General features: G+C 47.7%; 1 protein-coding gene across 1 annotated transcript; it reads left to right on the forward strand.

Moving 5' to 3' along the window:
* Positions 1–1,040: 1,040 nt before the first annotated feature.
* DYNLRB1 (dynein light chain roadblock-type 1) lies at positions 1,041–15,296 on the forward strand. Its single transcript, XM_073555410.1, has 4 exons — positions 1,041–1,198; positions 6,362–6,437; positions 6,757–6,924; positions 14,830–15,296. Exons 1-4 carry the CDS (start codon positions 1,196–1,198, stop codon positions 14,871–14,873), a joined length of 291 nt encoding a protein of 96 aa, XP_073411511.1. The 5' UTR covers positions 1,041–1,195; the 3' UTR covers positions 14,874–15,296.
* The last annotated feature ends 209 nt before the right edge of the window (positions 15,297–15,505 follow it).

Below are 15,505 nucleotides of genomic sequence, written 5' to 3' on the forward strand. Positions count from 1 at the left end.
CATTACTAACTCCAAGGGTTGTTGCCAGCAGACATTACTCTGCTGACAAGCCCATAAATCGTTATTACCCCATTGCCACTGCACCAGGGCAATCGGGAAGAGCTGGGAAAAGCGCCAGAATTGCCGCATCTAATGTGATTTGCCAATTCTGTGGGGGGTTTTTTGCCAGGGAAGGGCCAAAGCTGTCTGCTTTACCTTGGCTGGTTTTCAAAAAATGCAGGGGGGGGGAGGGACCCTACGTTTTTCTTTTTTAAAAAAAATAATTTAATAGGTTAAATAAGCCTAAAAAAACACCCTTTAGTGCCATTGAAAGGCACTACATGAAGCTAGTTTATTATATTTGGTGGGCTTGTGAAGTTATATATCTACAGGACATCTCTCTAGTCTATTTATTCTATCTATATATATATATATAGATCTCAATCTGCCTACATCTATCTCATATCTATTCAAAAACATGAAAAAACGCGTGCGCTGACGTGCGAGAATGATGCGTAAACACAGTTGCATGGGAACGAACCCTTAAAGACGTTGTGGGGACAAATGACCATATTACTAGCATTACAAGAAACCACAAATAATCTCCTGCCTAGTATCAAGGTTTTTTTTTAATCTACACTGACCGCCATTATTAACGGGTTTCGACGGCAGAGCTGGTGGCCTCGCCAGTGTAAGGTCAGCACGTTTGGGTCATATAACATTCGATATTCAGTGACACCCCCTAAAATACACCCACTTTACACCGGTTTTGTGAGGTCTGTGCCCTGCCGCCTGTTACCAATGGGACACATCAGGACACCTCTGTAATGACCCCAGTACAAAAGTGGCAATAGCTGCACAGTAATGGTTGCCTATAGCAACCAACCAGCTCCCATGTTTCGGAGTCATTGTACTACAAGTCACAGCTTGACCGGTCCCCACAGACCTCGTGTTATTCTAATGCCTGCTCTACACAACAGAGCTGGGAATTGGAACAGATACTAGGCCATTTTCTCATTTGCCTCTGCGCCTGCGCCGTGGCTTCAACAACATGGTTCCTGCCGTCGGAGACTTGATGTTCTGTGGTCGTTTTCTGAACTGCAGTCAGCTCCAGGATCAGGGAGGAACAACGGAGGGTTTGGTCGCCGGGTGACGCCAGTCTCTGCGCAGGCGCGCTGTATTGTAGCGACAGCGGAACTGAGCGAAGGCGGCCGCTATGGTGAGTGGTTCCCGGGACCGGCTATGGTCTGGTACCGAGCACCCGGGAGAAAGGTTATTTCGGGCGGGCGTCATCGCCACCACATGAGATCATTGGCTGTCTGTCTCATCAGCTCCATGTATCCTGCATCTGCCGGGAGACGTGCTCACACTGCCCCGGTCCAGGCGTCTCTGTAGGGCACTGACCATCTCTGTGGCTTTATAATCCATCACTCGTGCAGTATAGGCCCTGTCTGGGCAGGGGGATTGTAGGTGGCAGGAAGGGCAGTGGCGACAGTGTGGATCTGGCAGGATGGGCAGTGGGTGCAGTGTGGGATGGGTAGTGGCGGCAGCGCGGGTTTGGTAGGTCGGGTAGTGGTGGCAGAGCGGGTCTGGCAGGTTGGGTAGTGGCGGCAGCGAGGGTTTGGTAGGTTGGGTAGTGGTGGCAGAGCGGGTCTGGCAGGTTGAGTAGTGGTGGCAGCGCGGGTCTGGCAGGTTGGGTAGTGGTGGCAGAGCGGGTCTGGCAGGTTGAGTAGTGATGGCAGCGCGGGTCTGGCAGGTTGGGTAGTGGTGGCAATGCAGGTCTGGCAGAATGGCCAGTGGGTGCAGTGTGGGATGGGTAGTGGCGGCAGAGCGGGTCTGGCAGGTTGGGTAGTGGTGGCAGAGCGGGTCTGGCAGGTTGAGTAGTGGTGGCAGAGCGGGTCTGGCAGGTTGAGCAGTGGTGGCAGCGCGGGTCTGGCAGGTTGGGTAGTGGTGGCAGAGCGGGTCTGGCAGGTTGAGTAGTGATGGCAGCGCGGGTCTGGCAGGTTGGGTAGTGGTGGCAATGCAGGTCTGGCAGAATGGCCAGTGGGTGCAGTGTGGGATGGGTAGTGGCGGCAGAGCGGGTCTGGCAGGTTGGGTAGTGGTGGCAGAGCGGGTCTGGCAGGTTGAGTAGTGGTGGCAGGTCGGGCCTGGCAGGTTGAGTAGTGGTGGCAGCGCGGGTCTGGCAGGTTGGGTAGTGGTGGCAGTGCAGGTCTGGCAGAATGGGCAGTGGGTGCAGTGTGGGATGGGTAGTGGCGGCAGAGCGGATCTGGCAGGTTGGGTAGTGGTGGCAGCGCGGGTCTGGCAGGTTGGGTAGTGGTGGCAGAGCGGGTCTGGCAGGTTGAGTAGTGATGGCAGCGCGGGTCTGGCAGGTTGGGTAGTGGTGGCAATGCAGGTCTGGCAGAATGGCCAGTGGGTGCAGTGTGGGATGGGTAGTGGCGGCAGAGCGGGTCTGGCAGGTTGGGTAGTGGTGGCAGAGCGGGTCTGGCAGGTTGAGTAGTGGTGGCAGGTCGGGCCTGGCAGGTTGAGTAGTGGTGGCAGCGCGGGTCTGGCAGGTTGGGTAGTGGTGGCAGTGCAGGTCTGGCAGAATGGGCAGTGGGTGCAGTGTGGGATGGGTAGTGGCGGCAGAGCGGATCTGGCAGGTTGGGTAGTGGTGGCAGCGCGGGTCTGGCAGGTTGGGTAGTGGTGGCAGTGCGGGTCTGGCAGGTTGGGTAGTGGTGGCAGTGTGGGATGGGTAGTGGCGGCAGCGCGGGTTTGGTAGGTCGGGTAGTGGTGGCAGAGCGGGTCTGGCAGGTTGGGTAGTGGCGGCAGCGAGGGTTTGGTAGGTTGGGTAGTGGTGGCAGAGCGGGTCTGGCAGGTTGAGTAGTGGTGGCAGCGCGGGTCTGGCAGGTTGGGTAGTGGTGGCAGAGCGGGTCTGGCAGGTTGAGTAGTGGTGGCAGAGCGGGTCTGGCAGGTTGAGTAGTGATGGCAGCGCGGGTCTGGCAGGTTGGGTAGTGGTGGCAATGCAGGTCTGGCAGAATGGCCAGTGGGTGCAGTGTGGGATGGGTAGTGGCGGCAGAGCGGGTCTGGCAGGTTGGGTAGTGGTGGCAGAGCGGGTCTGGCAGGTTGAGTAGTGGTGGCAGAGCGGGTCTGGCAGGTTGAGCAGTGGTGGCAGCGCGGGTCTGGCAGGTTGGGTAGTGGTGGCAGTGCAGGTCTGGCAGAATGGGCAGTGGGTGCAGTGTGGGATGGGTAGTGGTGGCAGAGCGGGTCTGGCAGGTTGGGTAGTGGTGGCAGGTCGGGCCTGGCAGGTTGAGTAGTGGTGGCAGCGCGGGTCTGGCAGGTTGGGTAGTGGTGGCAGTGCAGGTCTGGCAGAATGGGCAGTGGGTGCAGTGTGGGATGGGTAGTGGCGGCAGAGCGGATCTGGCAGGTTGGGTAGTGGTGGCAGCGCGGGTCTGGCAGGTTGGGTAGTGGTGGCAGTGCGGGTCTGGCAGGTTGGGTAGTGGTGGCAGTGCGGGTCTGGCAGGTTGGGTAGTGGTGGCAGCGCGGGTCTGGCAGGTTGGGTAGTGGTGGCAGCGCGGGTCTGGCAGGTTGGGTAATGGTGGCAGAGCGGGTCTGGCAGGTTGAGTAGTGGTGGCAGCGCGGGTCTGGCAGGTTGGGTAGTGGTGGCAGAGCGGGTCTGGCAGGTTGAGTAGTGGTGGCAGAGCGGGTCTGGCAGGTTGAGTAGTGGTGGCAGCGCGGGTCTGGCAGGTTGGGTAGTGGTGGCAGTGCAGGTCTGGCAGAATGGGCAGTGGGTGCAGTGTGGGATGGGTAGTGGCGGCAGAGCGGGTCTGGCAGGTTGGGTAGTGGTGGCAGAGCGGGTCTGGCAGGTTGAGTAGTGGTGGCAGAGCGGGTCTGGCAGGTTGAGTATCGATGGCAGCGCGGGTCTGGCAGGTTGGGTAGTGGTGGCAGTGCAGGTCTGGCAGAATGGGCAGTGGGTGCAGTGTGGGATGGGTTGTGGCGGCAGAGCGGGTCTGGCAGGTTGGGTAGTGGTGGCAGAGCGGGTCTGGCAGGTTGAGTAGTGGTGGCAGAGCGGGTCTGGCAGGTTGAGTAGTGGTGGCAGAGCGGGTCTGGCAGGTTGAGTAGTGGTGGCAGCGCGGGTCTGGCAGGTTGGGTAGTGGTGGCAGTGCAGGTCTGGCAGAATGGGCAGTGGGTGCAGTGTGGGATGGGTAGTGGTGGCAGAGCGGGTCTGGCAGGTTGAGTAGTGGTGGCAGAGCGGGTCTGGCAGGTTGAGTAGTGGTGGCAGAGCGGGTCTGGCAGGTTGAGTAGTGGTGGCAGCGCGGGTCTGGCAGGTTGGGTAGTGGTGGCAGAGTGGGTCTGGCAGGTTGAGTAGTGGTGGCAGAGCGGGTCTGGCAGGTTGGGTAGTGGTGGCAGTGCAGGTCTGGCAGAATGGGCAGTGGGTGCAGTGTGGGATGGGTAGTGGCGGCAGAGCGGGTCTGGCAGGTTGGGTAGTGGTGGCAGTGCGGGTCTGGCAGGATGGGCAGTGGGTGCAGCGTGGGATGTGTAGTGGCAGCAGCGCTGGTTTGGCAGGTTGGGTAGTGGTGGCAGCGCGGGTCTCGCAGGTTGGGTAGCGGCGGCTGGGCTGCCATGTTGAGCTGTGGTGGCAGCGCAGGCCGGGCAGTTTGGGCTGTGCTTGTACCCTCACACACTTGCACCATTCATTCCCCTTTAGGTTTATGAGATGCATCTCTGCAGCAGCGCACAGACCCCTTTCATTGTATCTCTGGGTGACGTGACATTATATGTGTGTGATACTGGGAATTCTGCCTGTTAGTGTGATTGCTCACACTAACGTTGCGGTCTTCCGTGGTAGAATATACATCTAGTGATTGTGATTTCAGAGTAAGACACTTCATAAATTGCAAATAGGAAAAAGGGTGCAGGGAAATCAATAACTTACTGTTTCTCTTATTCATTCTCGCCTGGACTGTTGTAACTCTCTTCTAATCAGTCTCCCTCTTACCAAACTCTCCCCCCTCCAGTCCATCCTGAATGCTGCAGCCAGGATCATATTCCTCACCAATCGTCACACCGATGCCTCTACCTTGTGCCAGTCATTACACTGGCTACCCATCCACTCCAGAATTCAGTATAAACTTATTACCCTCACCCACAAAGCTCTCCATGGCTCAGCACCACCCTACTACATCTCCTCCATCGTCTCAGTCAACCATCCTGCCCGTGCCCTCCGTTCTGCTGATGACCTGAGGTTAACATCCTCATTAATCAGAGCCTCCCACTCCCGTCTCCAAGACTTTTTACGTGCTGCGCCAATTCTTTGGAATGTGCTACCCAGGTTGATACGATTAATCCCCAGTCCTCACAGTTTTAAGCGTGCCCTGAAAACGCATTTATTCTGACTGGCCTACCGCCTCAACACATTAACCTAACTATCCCTGTGTGGCTCATTCAAAATTTTTTACCATATTCAGGTTCCCCGCATCATGCTCCCACATGCTTTATGCAGTTAATAGCCCTCTGTGTCTGTACTGTTACATATTTAGGCTGTTAACTGGTTCATGCAGCAAGAGGAACACCTGATTCTTACACTATGGCTGGTCCGAACAATGAAAGCAATTGTTACCATCCACCTTTCGTGTCTCCCTCTTTTTCCTCATAGACTGTAAGCTTGCGAGCAGGGCCCTCATTCCTCTTGGTATCAGTTATGATCTATGTGACTATTGTTATGCTGTAATGTCTATTGTCTGTACAAATCCCCTCTGAAATGTAAAGTGCTGCGGAATATGTCGGCGCTATAGAAATAAAATTATTATTATTAACTCTACCAATATAAAAAGAGAGCATGTCTGTCAGCGCACACATACAACGCCACTACCGTGTGTGCTCACCTGAGTGGGAGGGGTTAGTGTCTCCATTCCGTATCCAAAGACACCAAAAAAAAAAATGCTTGAAAATCCACCTCCAGTTCCTGTGCTGGAGGGGGCACTCGTGTTTGATATGATGAATCCTAGATATATCGGGTGCTGTATCCCGGTAAGTGTGTCCCCCATGTAGTCCCACTTGTATACTGGGACAGGCACGATCCACTGTCACAGGTCTGATTATGGGACTGTAGGAGCTCCACGCGGTTTGGGTAGAGCAGATAATAAGACTGTTACATTTTTGTGTGTTCTGCTGAAGAAGAGAGAGACTACTTATGAAACGCCTTCTTTGCATTACATGAGATATAGGGAGTGACACTGGCATGGTAAAAGCTCACTGGGAATTAGGGGTCAAAGTCTTTAGCCCCTTGCCCAGAGCTGTGAGTTCCCTGCGTATTATGGCTCTCCAGCCCCTCTGGTTTTTCAGGAGACATGATGTTCAGCGCCTGTAGATCTAGGAGGCTCATTTCCTTTCTTGTGTTTTATAGGCTGACGTTGAGGAAACATTAAAGAGGATCCAGAGCCAGAAGGGTGTACAGGGAATTATAATTGTCAACTCAGAAGGTGAGTGCAGACCTGTCATTAAAGGGGTGGCCGCTCTATCTGTGTTATCACCTGTGTTTGGGACATATTTTTGTGGCACTTGTGAATATGTAGGTATTGCAGGTTCTCTGACTTCCTCCCAGTTAGGGATAACTTAGTTTTTGGGCTAAAAATTATCAAAACGTGCCAATTTTCAACCAGCAGGCCATCCAATCCATATTGGGGGTGTCCAACTCTCCTGACATGAGTTGTAGAGGGAGATTGGGCATGTTTTTCAGGGCATGTTTTTTGTGTTCTTCTATTTTTCAGGGCATGTTTTTTGTGTTCTTCTGTTTTTCAGGAATTCCAATAAAGAGCACAATGGATAATGCCACCACTGCACAATATGCTGGTCTCATGCATCAGTTAGTGATGAAGGCCAGAAGTTCAGTGCGGGATATTGACCCCCAGAATGATCTGACGTTCCTCAGGGTCCGATCCAAGAAGAACGAAATAATGATTGCTCCAGGTATTATCGCATTCACCCAGTGTATTTCACTGGCGCTTGCTGCAGAGCTGGCAGTCACTGTGTGCCAGTCTAACGGGAACCTGTCAGGTGATTCATGCTGCCCAAACCAGAGGCAGCATGAATCCGAGCCTGGTTGCACAATTGCAACCAGAATGAGAAAAAGTAGTTGAATAATCCATCCAGGAAAATGGGGAGCGATGTGATTAGTCCGGCGTTCTCCTGTCAGCTTTTCCCCACTCTGCTCCAGTTGATTTCCTGCTTTTCCCGATGTACACATATGGGGCAGACCTGTTGCTGGGTGAGGAAAGATCAGTGTGTACAATATAGTGCTCGTTTTCTTGAAAATGGTATATAGTGTTCTTTATAAGAAGCAAATGGTATAAGGGATGTTGTAACAAATCCACATTAAAGTTAACTTGTCACGAGACATACACTTTCAACATGGACATTACAAGAAATCGATTAAGGGTTAATCTACAGCATGCACCCCTCCCCAAATATTCTGTCTAGTATATTTCACTTAATATAGTCCGGATTACTGTCATATAGTTGCGGCACTCAATAATTGTGTTTTTTTTGTTTTGTTTTGGTTTTTGCTCATGTCAGCTTAGTAAGTTTGGTTTTTTTGTTTTGTTTTTTTTACCGAATTTGTATATATTTTTTATTTTATCTTTGTCTAACTAGACTCTTATCTTCTATACTATTTTTTATATCTCTTTATCCCAAATTAAAAAGGTTTACATAAAACACACACACACCACACACGTGAAAAAATGTCCCGTTCAAGCCAAACACAGTATTGATCCGAGGAGGCATATGCCTTCCTTGCCTCTGATAGTGAAGGAGATGATGCCACCTTCCTTTATTCGTCCTCCTCCTCTTATGCAAAGACTTTTTCTCTGAGGATTTCTTAAACCTCATGGTGTCCCAGACAAATTTGTACTCACAGCAGTTTATTTGGCCCTAAACCCCACGTCGTCATTTTCTAACTGGACCCCTGAAGATACAGTAGAAATATTAACATTTGGGGGCTTTGTTCTTCACATGGGGTTAGTGAAGAAGGCAGAACTTTGGCAATATTGGAGTGTTGATGTTTTATACAACACTCCACTGTTCCGCATGGCCATGACCCGCAAAAGCTTCAAGCCATTCACAGATGTTTGCATTACAATGATACTGCACAATATCCTCCCCGAGATAACCCAAACTTTGATCAACTATTCAAAGTTCGGCCGGTCATTAATCACTTCAGCAACAAATTTGCTGAGGTGTACGTTCCCCAAAGGGATAACTGCAGATGAGTCTTTAATACATTTTAAGGGGAGGCTAAATTCCGGCAATAGCTGCCAAGTAAGGAGGCCCTGGTACAGAATGAAACTCTACAAGCTGTGTGAGAATACACCCACAGATTTAGGGTTTATGAAGCGAAGAACACCTGAATTCAACCCCCTAATGCTCCCCTTGTTTTGGGAATGAGAGGGAAAATTGTGTGGGATTTGGTTCACCCATCTCTACGTAAATAACTTTTATACCAGTATCCCACTCAAAGTCCCTCTCAGCCAGAGCTACCACAGCTTGCGGTACTATGCACAAAAATCAGAGAGACCTCCTTAAGACGCTAATTGGGCAGCTGCTCAGAAAGGGTGAGAGCAGAGCCCAATGTAGCGACAAGAGGGATGTCCTTTTCTTGGCCACCATAAATGATGGCAGCACCCTCAGCACTGTACGTGGTACCTCTAATCTAGTCCCCTACCAGACTGTGCCTCAGGGTATAATTAAAATACGGGCAGGAGTTTATCTCTCTGATCAAGTTTTCCAGACCGACAGTGCCATTCGAAAAGCTAAGGTGTGGTGCAAGACACTGGACATGGAACATTGTACAGATAGCACGAAATTGTTATACATTGCCGGGCTGGCTTGCACATTTTTATGACAAGTTCCATCAGTTCCAGGAGGTAGTGATCAGGGCCCTAATATTTGGTTGGAAATCTGGAAGGAGCGGGCCCAGTACTTCTGGAAATGAATGTGTCCATGTTGTACAAAGTCAACATTTCCCAGTGAGGTCCCGCAAACCACAAAGAAAGGAAGGTTGCAAAAAAGACACCTCCCCCAACAAACCTGGTCTGTGTAGAAAATAATACTTAAAACTGTACTACCCATCCATGGGCTACTAAATTAATTTCTGATTTGTACAGCTTACATAAGCCAGCCCGATGCACTCTACACTGGTCACGTGTGCCAGCCCGATGCACTCTACACTGGTCACGTGTGCCAGCCCGATGCACTCTACACTGGTCACGTATGACACATTATAAAATTCACAATCTAGGAAAACACTAGATTAGATTAATTCCAATATAGGGTCACTTGTGAGGGGTTTCCACTGTTTAGGCACATCAGGGAATCTCCAAACTCGACAAGATGCACACAGACCATTCCATCAAAGTCTGCTTTGCAAAACATCATGCCTTCTTTTCTGAGCTTTGCCATGCACCCAAACAGTAGTTTTTGAGGTATTTGTGTATTTAGGAGAAATTGGACAATAAATTTTTGGGTCCATTTTCTCCTTTTACCCTTGTGAAAATACAAAAATGTGGATCTAAAAACATTTTTGTGGGAAAAATTTCACAGCTTTACGTTATAAACTTCTGTGAAGCACCTGGGGGTTCAAGGTGCTCACCACACATGTAGATAATTTCATTGAGGGTTCTAGTTTCCAAAAATGGGGTCTCTTGTTGGAGTTTGCACTGTGTAGGCACATCAGGGGCTCTCCAGACACGACATAGAGTCCGCTCCATGGCTGTGGAGGTGCAGTCGTGGAATGGAGTCTGAGTGTGTATAAAATGGACCAACTTCGATTCCTAAAATATATAATAAATTGGGTGCAGTTGTACAATGCAGTATGTGCTGTAAATTTTTTCATAAGAATTTGGGAAAGTTATGAAATGTCCTATAACTGTCTGTTCTATTACTGATCTGAGGAGGTATCCTGTCATTTAAGATGAGTCTGTATTGCAGTTTATGTACATACTCAGTAATGAGGCAGTGCTGTAGAGTCAGGAAAATTGAGGAGTTGGAGTTGGAGGTTTGGCTTACCATCCCCATAGTCCTGTCCATTCTCGATTCCAGGCATTTTTGCGTTCAAAAAGTCAAACGGTGCTCCTTCTCTTTCGAACCCTGCCATGCGCCCAAAGAGTAGTTTTCCCCCACATATGGGGTATCGACACACTCAGAAGAAATTACACAACAAATTTTGGGGTCGCTTTTGTCAGGTTACCCTTGTGAAAATAAAAAAAAGTAAGTCTAAAGTAACATTTTTGTGAAGAGAGAAAAAAGTTAAATGTTCATTTCCCCCCCCCCTTCCTCATTGCTCTAATTCCTGTGAAGCACCTGAAGGTTTAATAAACTTCTTGAATGTAATTTTGAGCACTTTGAGGGGTGCAGGTTTAAGAATAGTGTCACCTTTTGTATTTTTTGTCATATAGGCACCCCAAAGTCATGGTGTGATGTGATCCTTAAAAAGAAAAAAAATATTTTGTTGGTAAAATGAGAAATTGCTGATCAACTTTTAATACTTCTAACTTCCTAACAAAAGAATGTTATAAAAACTATGCATATGTAAAGTATACATGTGGTAATTGTTATTTAATGTTAACTAATTTATGCGATAGGTTCTTTTCAGGCCAAAAGCACAACCCCCCATCACAGACATTTGTGCTGATGACCTGGCCTCCCACTTTACAGAAAAAATAGATAATATCCGTCAGGAAATCTGCTCCCAACCACCAAGTGCTGTGACTCCCATCCCTTCCTGCATCTCCTCTGGCTCATTTTTCTCATTTGTTCCCATCACAGAAGAAGAAGTCTCCAGACTCCTCTCTTCTTCTCGTCCGACTACATGCACTACCGACCCCATTCCCTCACATCTCCTCCAGTCTCTCTCTCCAGTCGTCTCAACCCACCTGACTACAATCTTTAATCTCTCCCTCTCCTCGGGCATTTTCCCATCCTCCTTCAAACACGCCATCGTTACTCCATTACTAAAGAAACCCGCTCTCGACCCATCCTGCACAAACTACAGACCAGTCTCCAATCTCCCCTTCATCTCTAAACCTTTGGAGCGCCTAGTTTACTCCCGCCTTACCCTTTACCTCTCCACTCACTCCCTTCTAGACCCTTCACAGCCCGGCTTCCACCCCCTACATTCGACTGAAACTGCACTCATCAAAGTGACCAATGACCTTCTGACAGCAAAACGTAACGGTGACCACTCTCTGCTCATTCTTCTTGACCTATCTGCAGCTTTCGATACTGTTGACCACCATCTCCTACTCTGTAGGCTCCAGTCACTAGGCATTAAGGACACTGCTCTCTCCTGGTTCTCTTCCTATCTAACTGACCGCTCCTTCAGTGTTTTGTTCTCTGGCTCCACGTCATCTCCTCTTGTCGGGGTACCTCAGGGCTCAGTCCTTGACCCCCTTCTTTTCTCTCTCTACACGGCCCCAATTGGACATATCATCAGCAGATTTGGCTTTCGGTACCATCTTTATGCTGATGACACACAACTATATACGTCTTCCCCCGACCTTACCCCCGCTGTACTACAGAACGCCAGTGACTGTCTGTCCGCAGTCTCCAATATCATGTCCACTCTCTATCTGAAACTCAACCTCTCCAAAACTGAACTACTTCTGCTCCCGCCATCTACTAACCTCCCTTAATCTGACATTTCCCTCTCCGTGGGTGGTACGACAATAACACCCCGGCAGCAGGTGCGCTGTCTGGATGTTATGTTTGACACCAATCTCTCCTTCACATCCCATATAGAATCTCTTGCCACTTACACCTAAAGAACATCTCTAGAATCCGCCCTTTTCTCACTAAGGAAACAACAAAAACCCTCACTGTAGCATTGAACCTCTCCCGCGTGGATTACTGCAACGCTCTATTAATTGGCCTCCCCGTCACTCGACTATCTCCTCTCCAGTCCATACTTAGTGCAGCAGCCAGGGTCATCTATCTGGCTAATCGGTACTTGGATGTGGCTGCCCATTGATTATAGGATCCAATTCAAAGTACTTGTTCTCCACAAAGCTCTCCACAGTGCAGCACCCCCCTAAATCTTCTCCCTCATTTCTGTCTATCGGCCTAGCTGATCGCTGCGCTCTGCAAACGACTTTCGACTAACCTCTGCACTAATCCATACCTCCCACTCCCGACTCCTCCCGTGCTGCTCCTATCCTCTGGAATGCTCTACCCCAAGAAATTGGGACTAACCACAATTTGCATAGTTTTAGGCACTCCCTCAAAACACACTTGTTCAGAGCGGCCTATCACGTTCACTAATCAAAGTCATTCTATGTGTAAGTGTGCATGTGTAGCCCATTCACTCCCTCAAGATGGCTGGACCTTCATTGTAAATACACCATTGTAAATACACACCTGTACTTTGTATCTCCCCCACCTCATTGTAGATAGTAAGCTCTCACGAGCAGGGTCGTCTTATTTCTTCTTATTTTGCTTTAATTATTGTATTGTTAACGTTGTTACTTATGACTTGTGTTTTGAAACTGGTAAACTGTAAAGCGCTGCGGAATATGTTGGCGCTAAATAAATAAAGATTATTATTATTTTAAACCAGAGAGTTATTTCAGCAGGATTTGGCCCTATAAACTAAAGGCATGGCCATAATGGCACTGTGATGCTGATCAATCTGATACCAGGTAAAGGGCTGATGAATACTGACCTTTTGAAGTTTTTCATAAATTTACATCTTTTGTGATTCAGAGTGGTACATGAGGGCAGGGTATTCTTCTGTTTGCACTTTTATGTAATCCTAAAAAGACTGACACCGCCGGATCACACGTCCTATGGCACCCACAGTGCCTCCATCTGCCTCATTATAGGGAGTCTTCTGCCAGGGGTTCCGTCTGAATCTCCTATTTCAGAGATTTACACAGAAACCCCAGTGTAAGAGCTCAACGCAGTGCGCAGGATAAATGTGCGCCGAGCCTTACTGTGATCTTTGGGTGGCAGAATGAAAAAATCAACAGCAGATGAAGAATTGGTTTTATTTTTTACGCCGTTCCTCATACGGTATAAGTGATTAGGCGACTATTCTTCCGGTCGGTGAGATTACAGCGATACCAGATTTATATAGGCTTTTTATATTTGGCTGCTGTCACACAGTAAAAGATACTTTTTATTAAAAAAAGAAAAAATTTGCATCACAATATTTAGATAACACTACAAGAAAGGAGCTGAAGGCTCACCGAGTGTAATCCTAAAATATTTATTGAAATTAATTTAAAATACACAAAACATTAAAATACAGAGACTAAGACTGGACTCCAATTAAGGAGTAGAACCATCTCAAGGAGGATCACAAGGAAATGGACAGCGTGTGTCTTAACCCCTTACTGCCATCGGACGGTATAGTACGTCAGCTGGCAGTATCCCCCACTTTGTTGTGGGCTCCAGCGGTGAGCGCACATCAAAGCCGGGACATGTGAGCTGTTTTGAACAGCTGACATGTGCCCACAATAGGCGTGGGTGGAATCGCAATCCACCCACGCCTATTAACTAGTTAAATGCCATCGGGCCGGAAATATGCGCACCGCTGACCCGTCACGTGATCAGGGGTCATCGGTTCGTCGGCATAACAACCAGAAATCTGGAGATCTCTATGGTTGTTGATGCCGGATTGCTATTAGCGCCACCCTGTGGTCGGTGCTCATAGCAATGCAGTAATTCTGCTACGTAGAGGCGATCTGAGCATCGCCTTTATGTAGCAGAGCCGTTTGAGCTATGGCAGCGTCTAGCCTCCCATGGAGGTCATTGAAGCATGCCAAAAGTTAAAGAAAAATGTTTTAAAAAAATAATAAAACATAAGTCAAATCACCCCCCTTTCACCCCAATAAAAAGAAAAAGTCAAACATACACATATTTGGTATTGCCGCATTCAGAATCGCCCGATCTATCAATAAAAAAAGGATTAATTTGATCGCTAAACGGCGTAGCGAGAAAAAATCGAAACGCCAGAATTACGTTTTTTTTGTTGCCGCAACATTGCATTAAAGTGCAATAACGGGCGATCAAAAGAATGTATCTGCACAAAAGTGGTATCATTAAAAACATCAGCTCAGTGCGCAAAAAATAAGCCTTTACCCAACCCGAGATCACGAAAAATGGAGACGCTACTGGTCTCAGAAAATGTGGGTTTTTTTTTTTTTAGCATACTTTGGAATTTATTTTCAACACTTAGAAAAGAACCTAGACATGTTTGTCTATGAACTCATAATGACCTGGAGAATCATAATGCCATGGCAGTTTTAGCATTTAGTGATCCTAGCAAAAAAGACAAACAAAAAAACAATTTTTCCCGCCTTCGAGTACACGACATGCTAAAACCAATGGTATCGCTCAAAAGTACAACTCGTCCTGCAAAAAATAAGCCCTCACATGGCCATATTGACGTAAAAATAAAAAAGTTATGACTCTGGAAAGAAGGGGAGCGAAAACGCAAAACCGAAAAAAGCTCTGGTCATGAAGGGGATAAATATGAGTGTCTGAGCAAAGGGTCTGAATACTTATGACCATGTGACATTTCAGTTTTTCTTTTTTAATAAATTTGCAAAAATTTCTACACTTCTGTTTTTTTTTCTCATTCAAGATGGGGTGCAGAGTGTCCATTAATGAGGAAAAACAAACTTTTTTGAATTTTCCAAATGGCTGCAATGAAACAAATAGTGAAAAATGTAAAGGGGTCTGAATACTTTCCGTGCCCACTGTCCATCTATATGTACGGTAGTACACAATAGGAAGGCCACACTCCACATTCTTCACTACTTGTAGATGTCAGACATTACTCTATAATAATGCTTTCTTCGTCTCTTTTCTTTTCAGATAAAGACTACATATTAGTTGTCATCCAGCAACCTTCAGAGTGATTCCCCCCACCAGATACAGACCTTCCTAAATATTCCTCCATGTTGTTTTGGACTTGGTGTCATGCTGGAGTTGCAGAATGAAGATTTACAAGTCCAGATCTTACCCATTCTCTGCGTCCCTATTGCCTGCCCACCTGGATAACACTGTAAAGAGAACCCTGATGCACTAATCCCTGGTGTAACCTTTTAGCCGGACCCTTATAGAAAGCTTCCCCTTAAGTATTATATTTTTACTGACTTAAACCCTATTAGAATTGAATAATTTCATGAATTCTTCTTGTCCCTTTCCATGTTCTTTCATTGCCATTATTGCATTGTAAATTGTTTTATTTGTACACCTTTTTGCTAAGTGATTGCATTAATTTTTCATCAGTAGCTGCAACCAGTGTAATATTTAATCTGCGTAAAACTTTAATAACTGCACTTATTTGGTCCTACGTGTTTTTTTTTTTTTTTTTTTTATTGTCACAGTATTCATGGCATGTACACATTTACTACTAGAGCAAAAACATTTATACGCCGGGTGATTGCTTATATGACACCTGTCCAACAGGTAACTATGGGTGTGGTCAATTCCATACCTACATGATTCACTTGTAATGTATGTAGATCTACAGGGATTAAGCCTGCAC

The sequence above is a fragment of the Dendrobates tinctorius genome, unplaced genomic scaffold, assembly GCF_039654945.1.
Source record: "Dendrobates tinctorius isolate UK_male_01 unplaced genomic scaffold, ASM3965494v1 ptg000223l, whole genome shotgun sequence".
Lineage (NCBI taxonomy): Eukaryota > Metazoa > Chordata > Amphibia > Anura > Dendrobatidae > Dendrobates > Dendrobates tinctorius.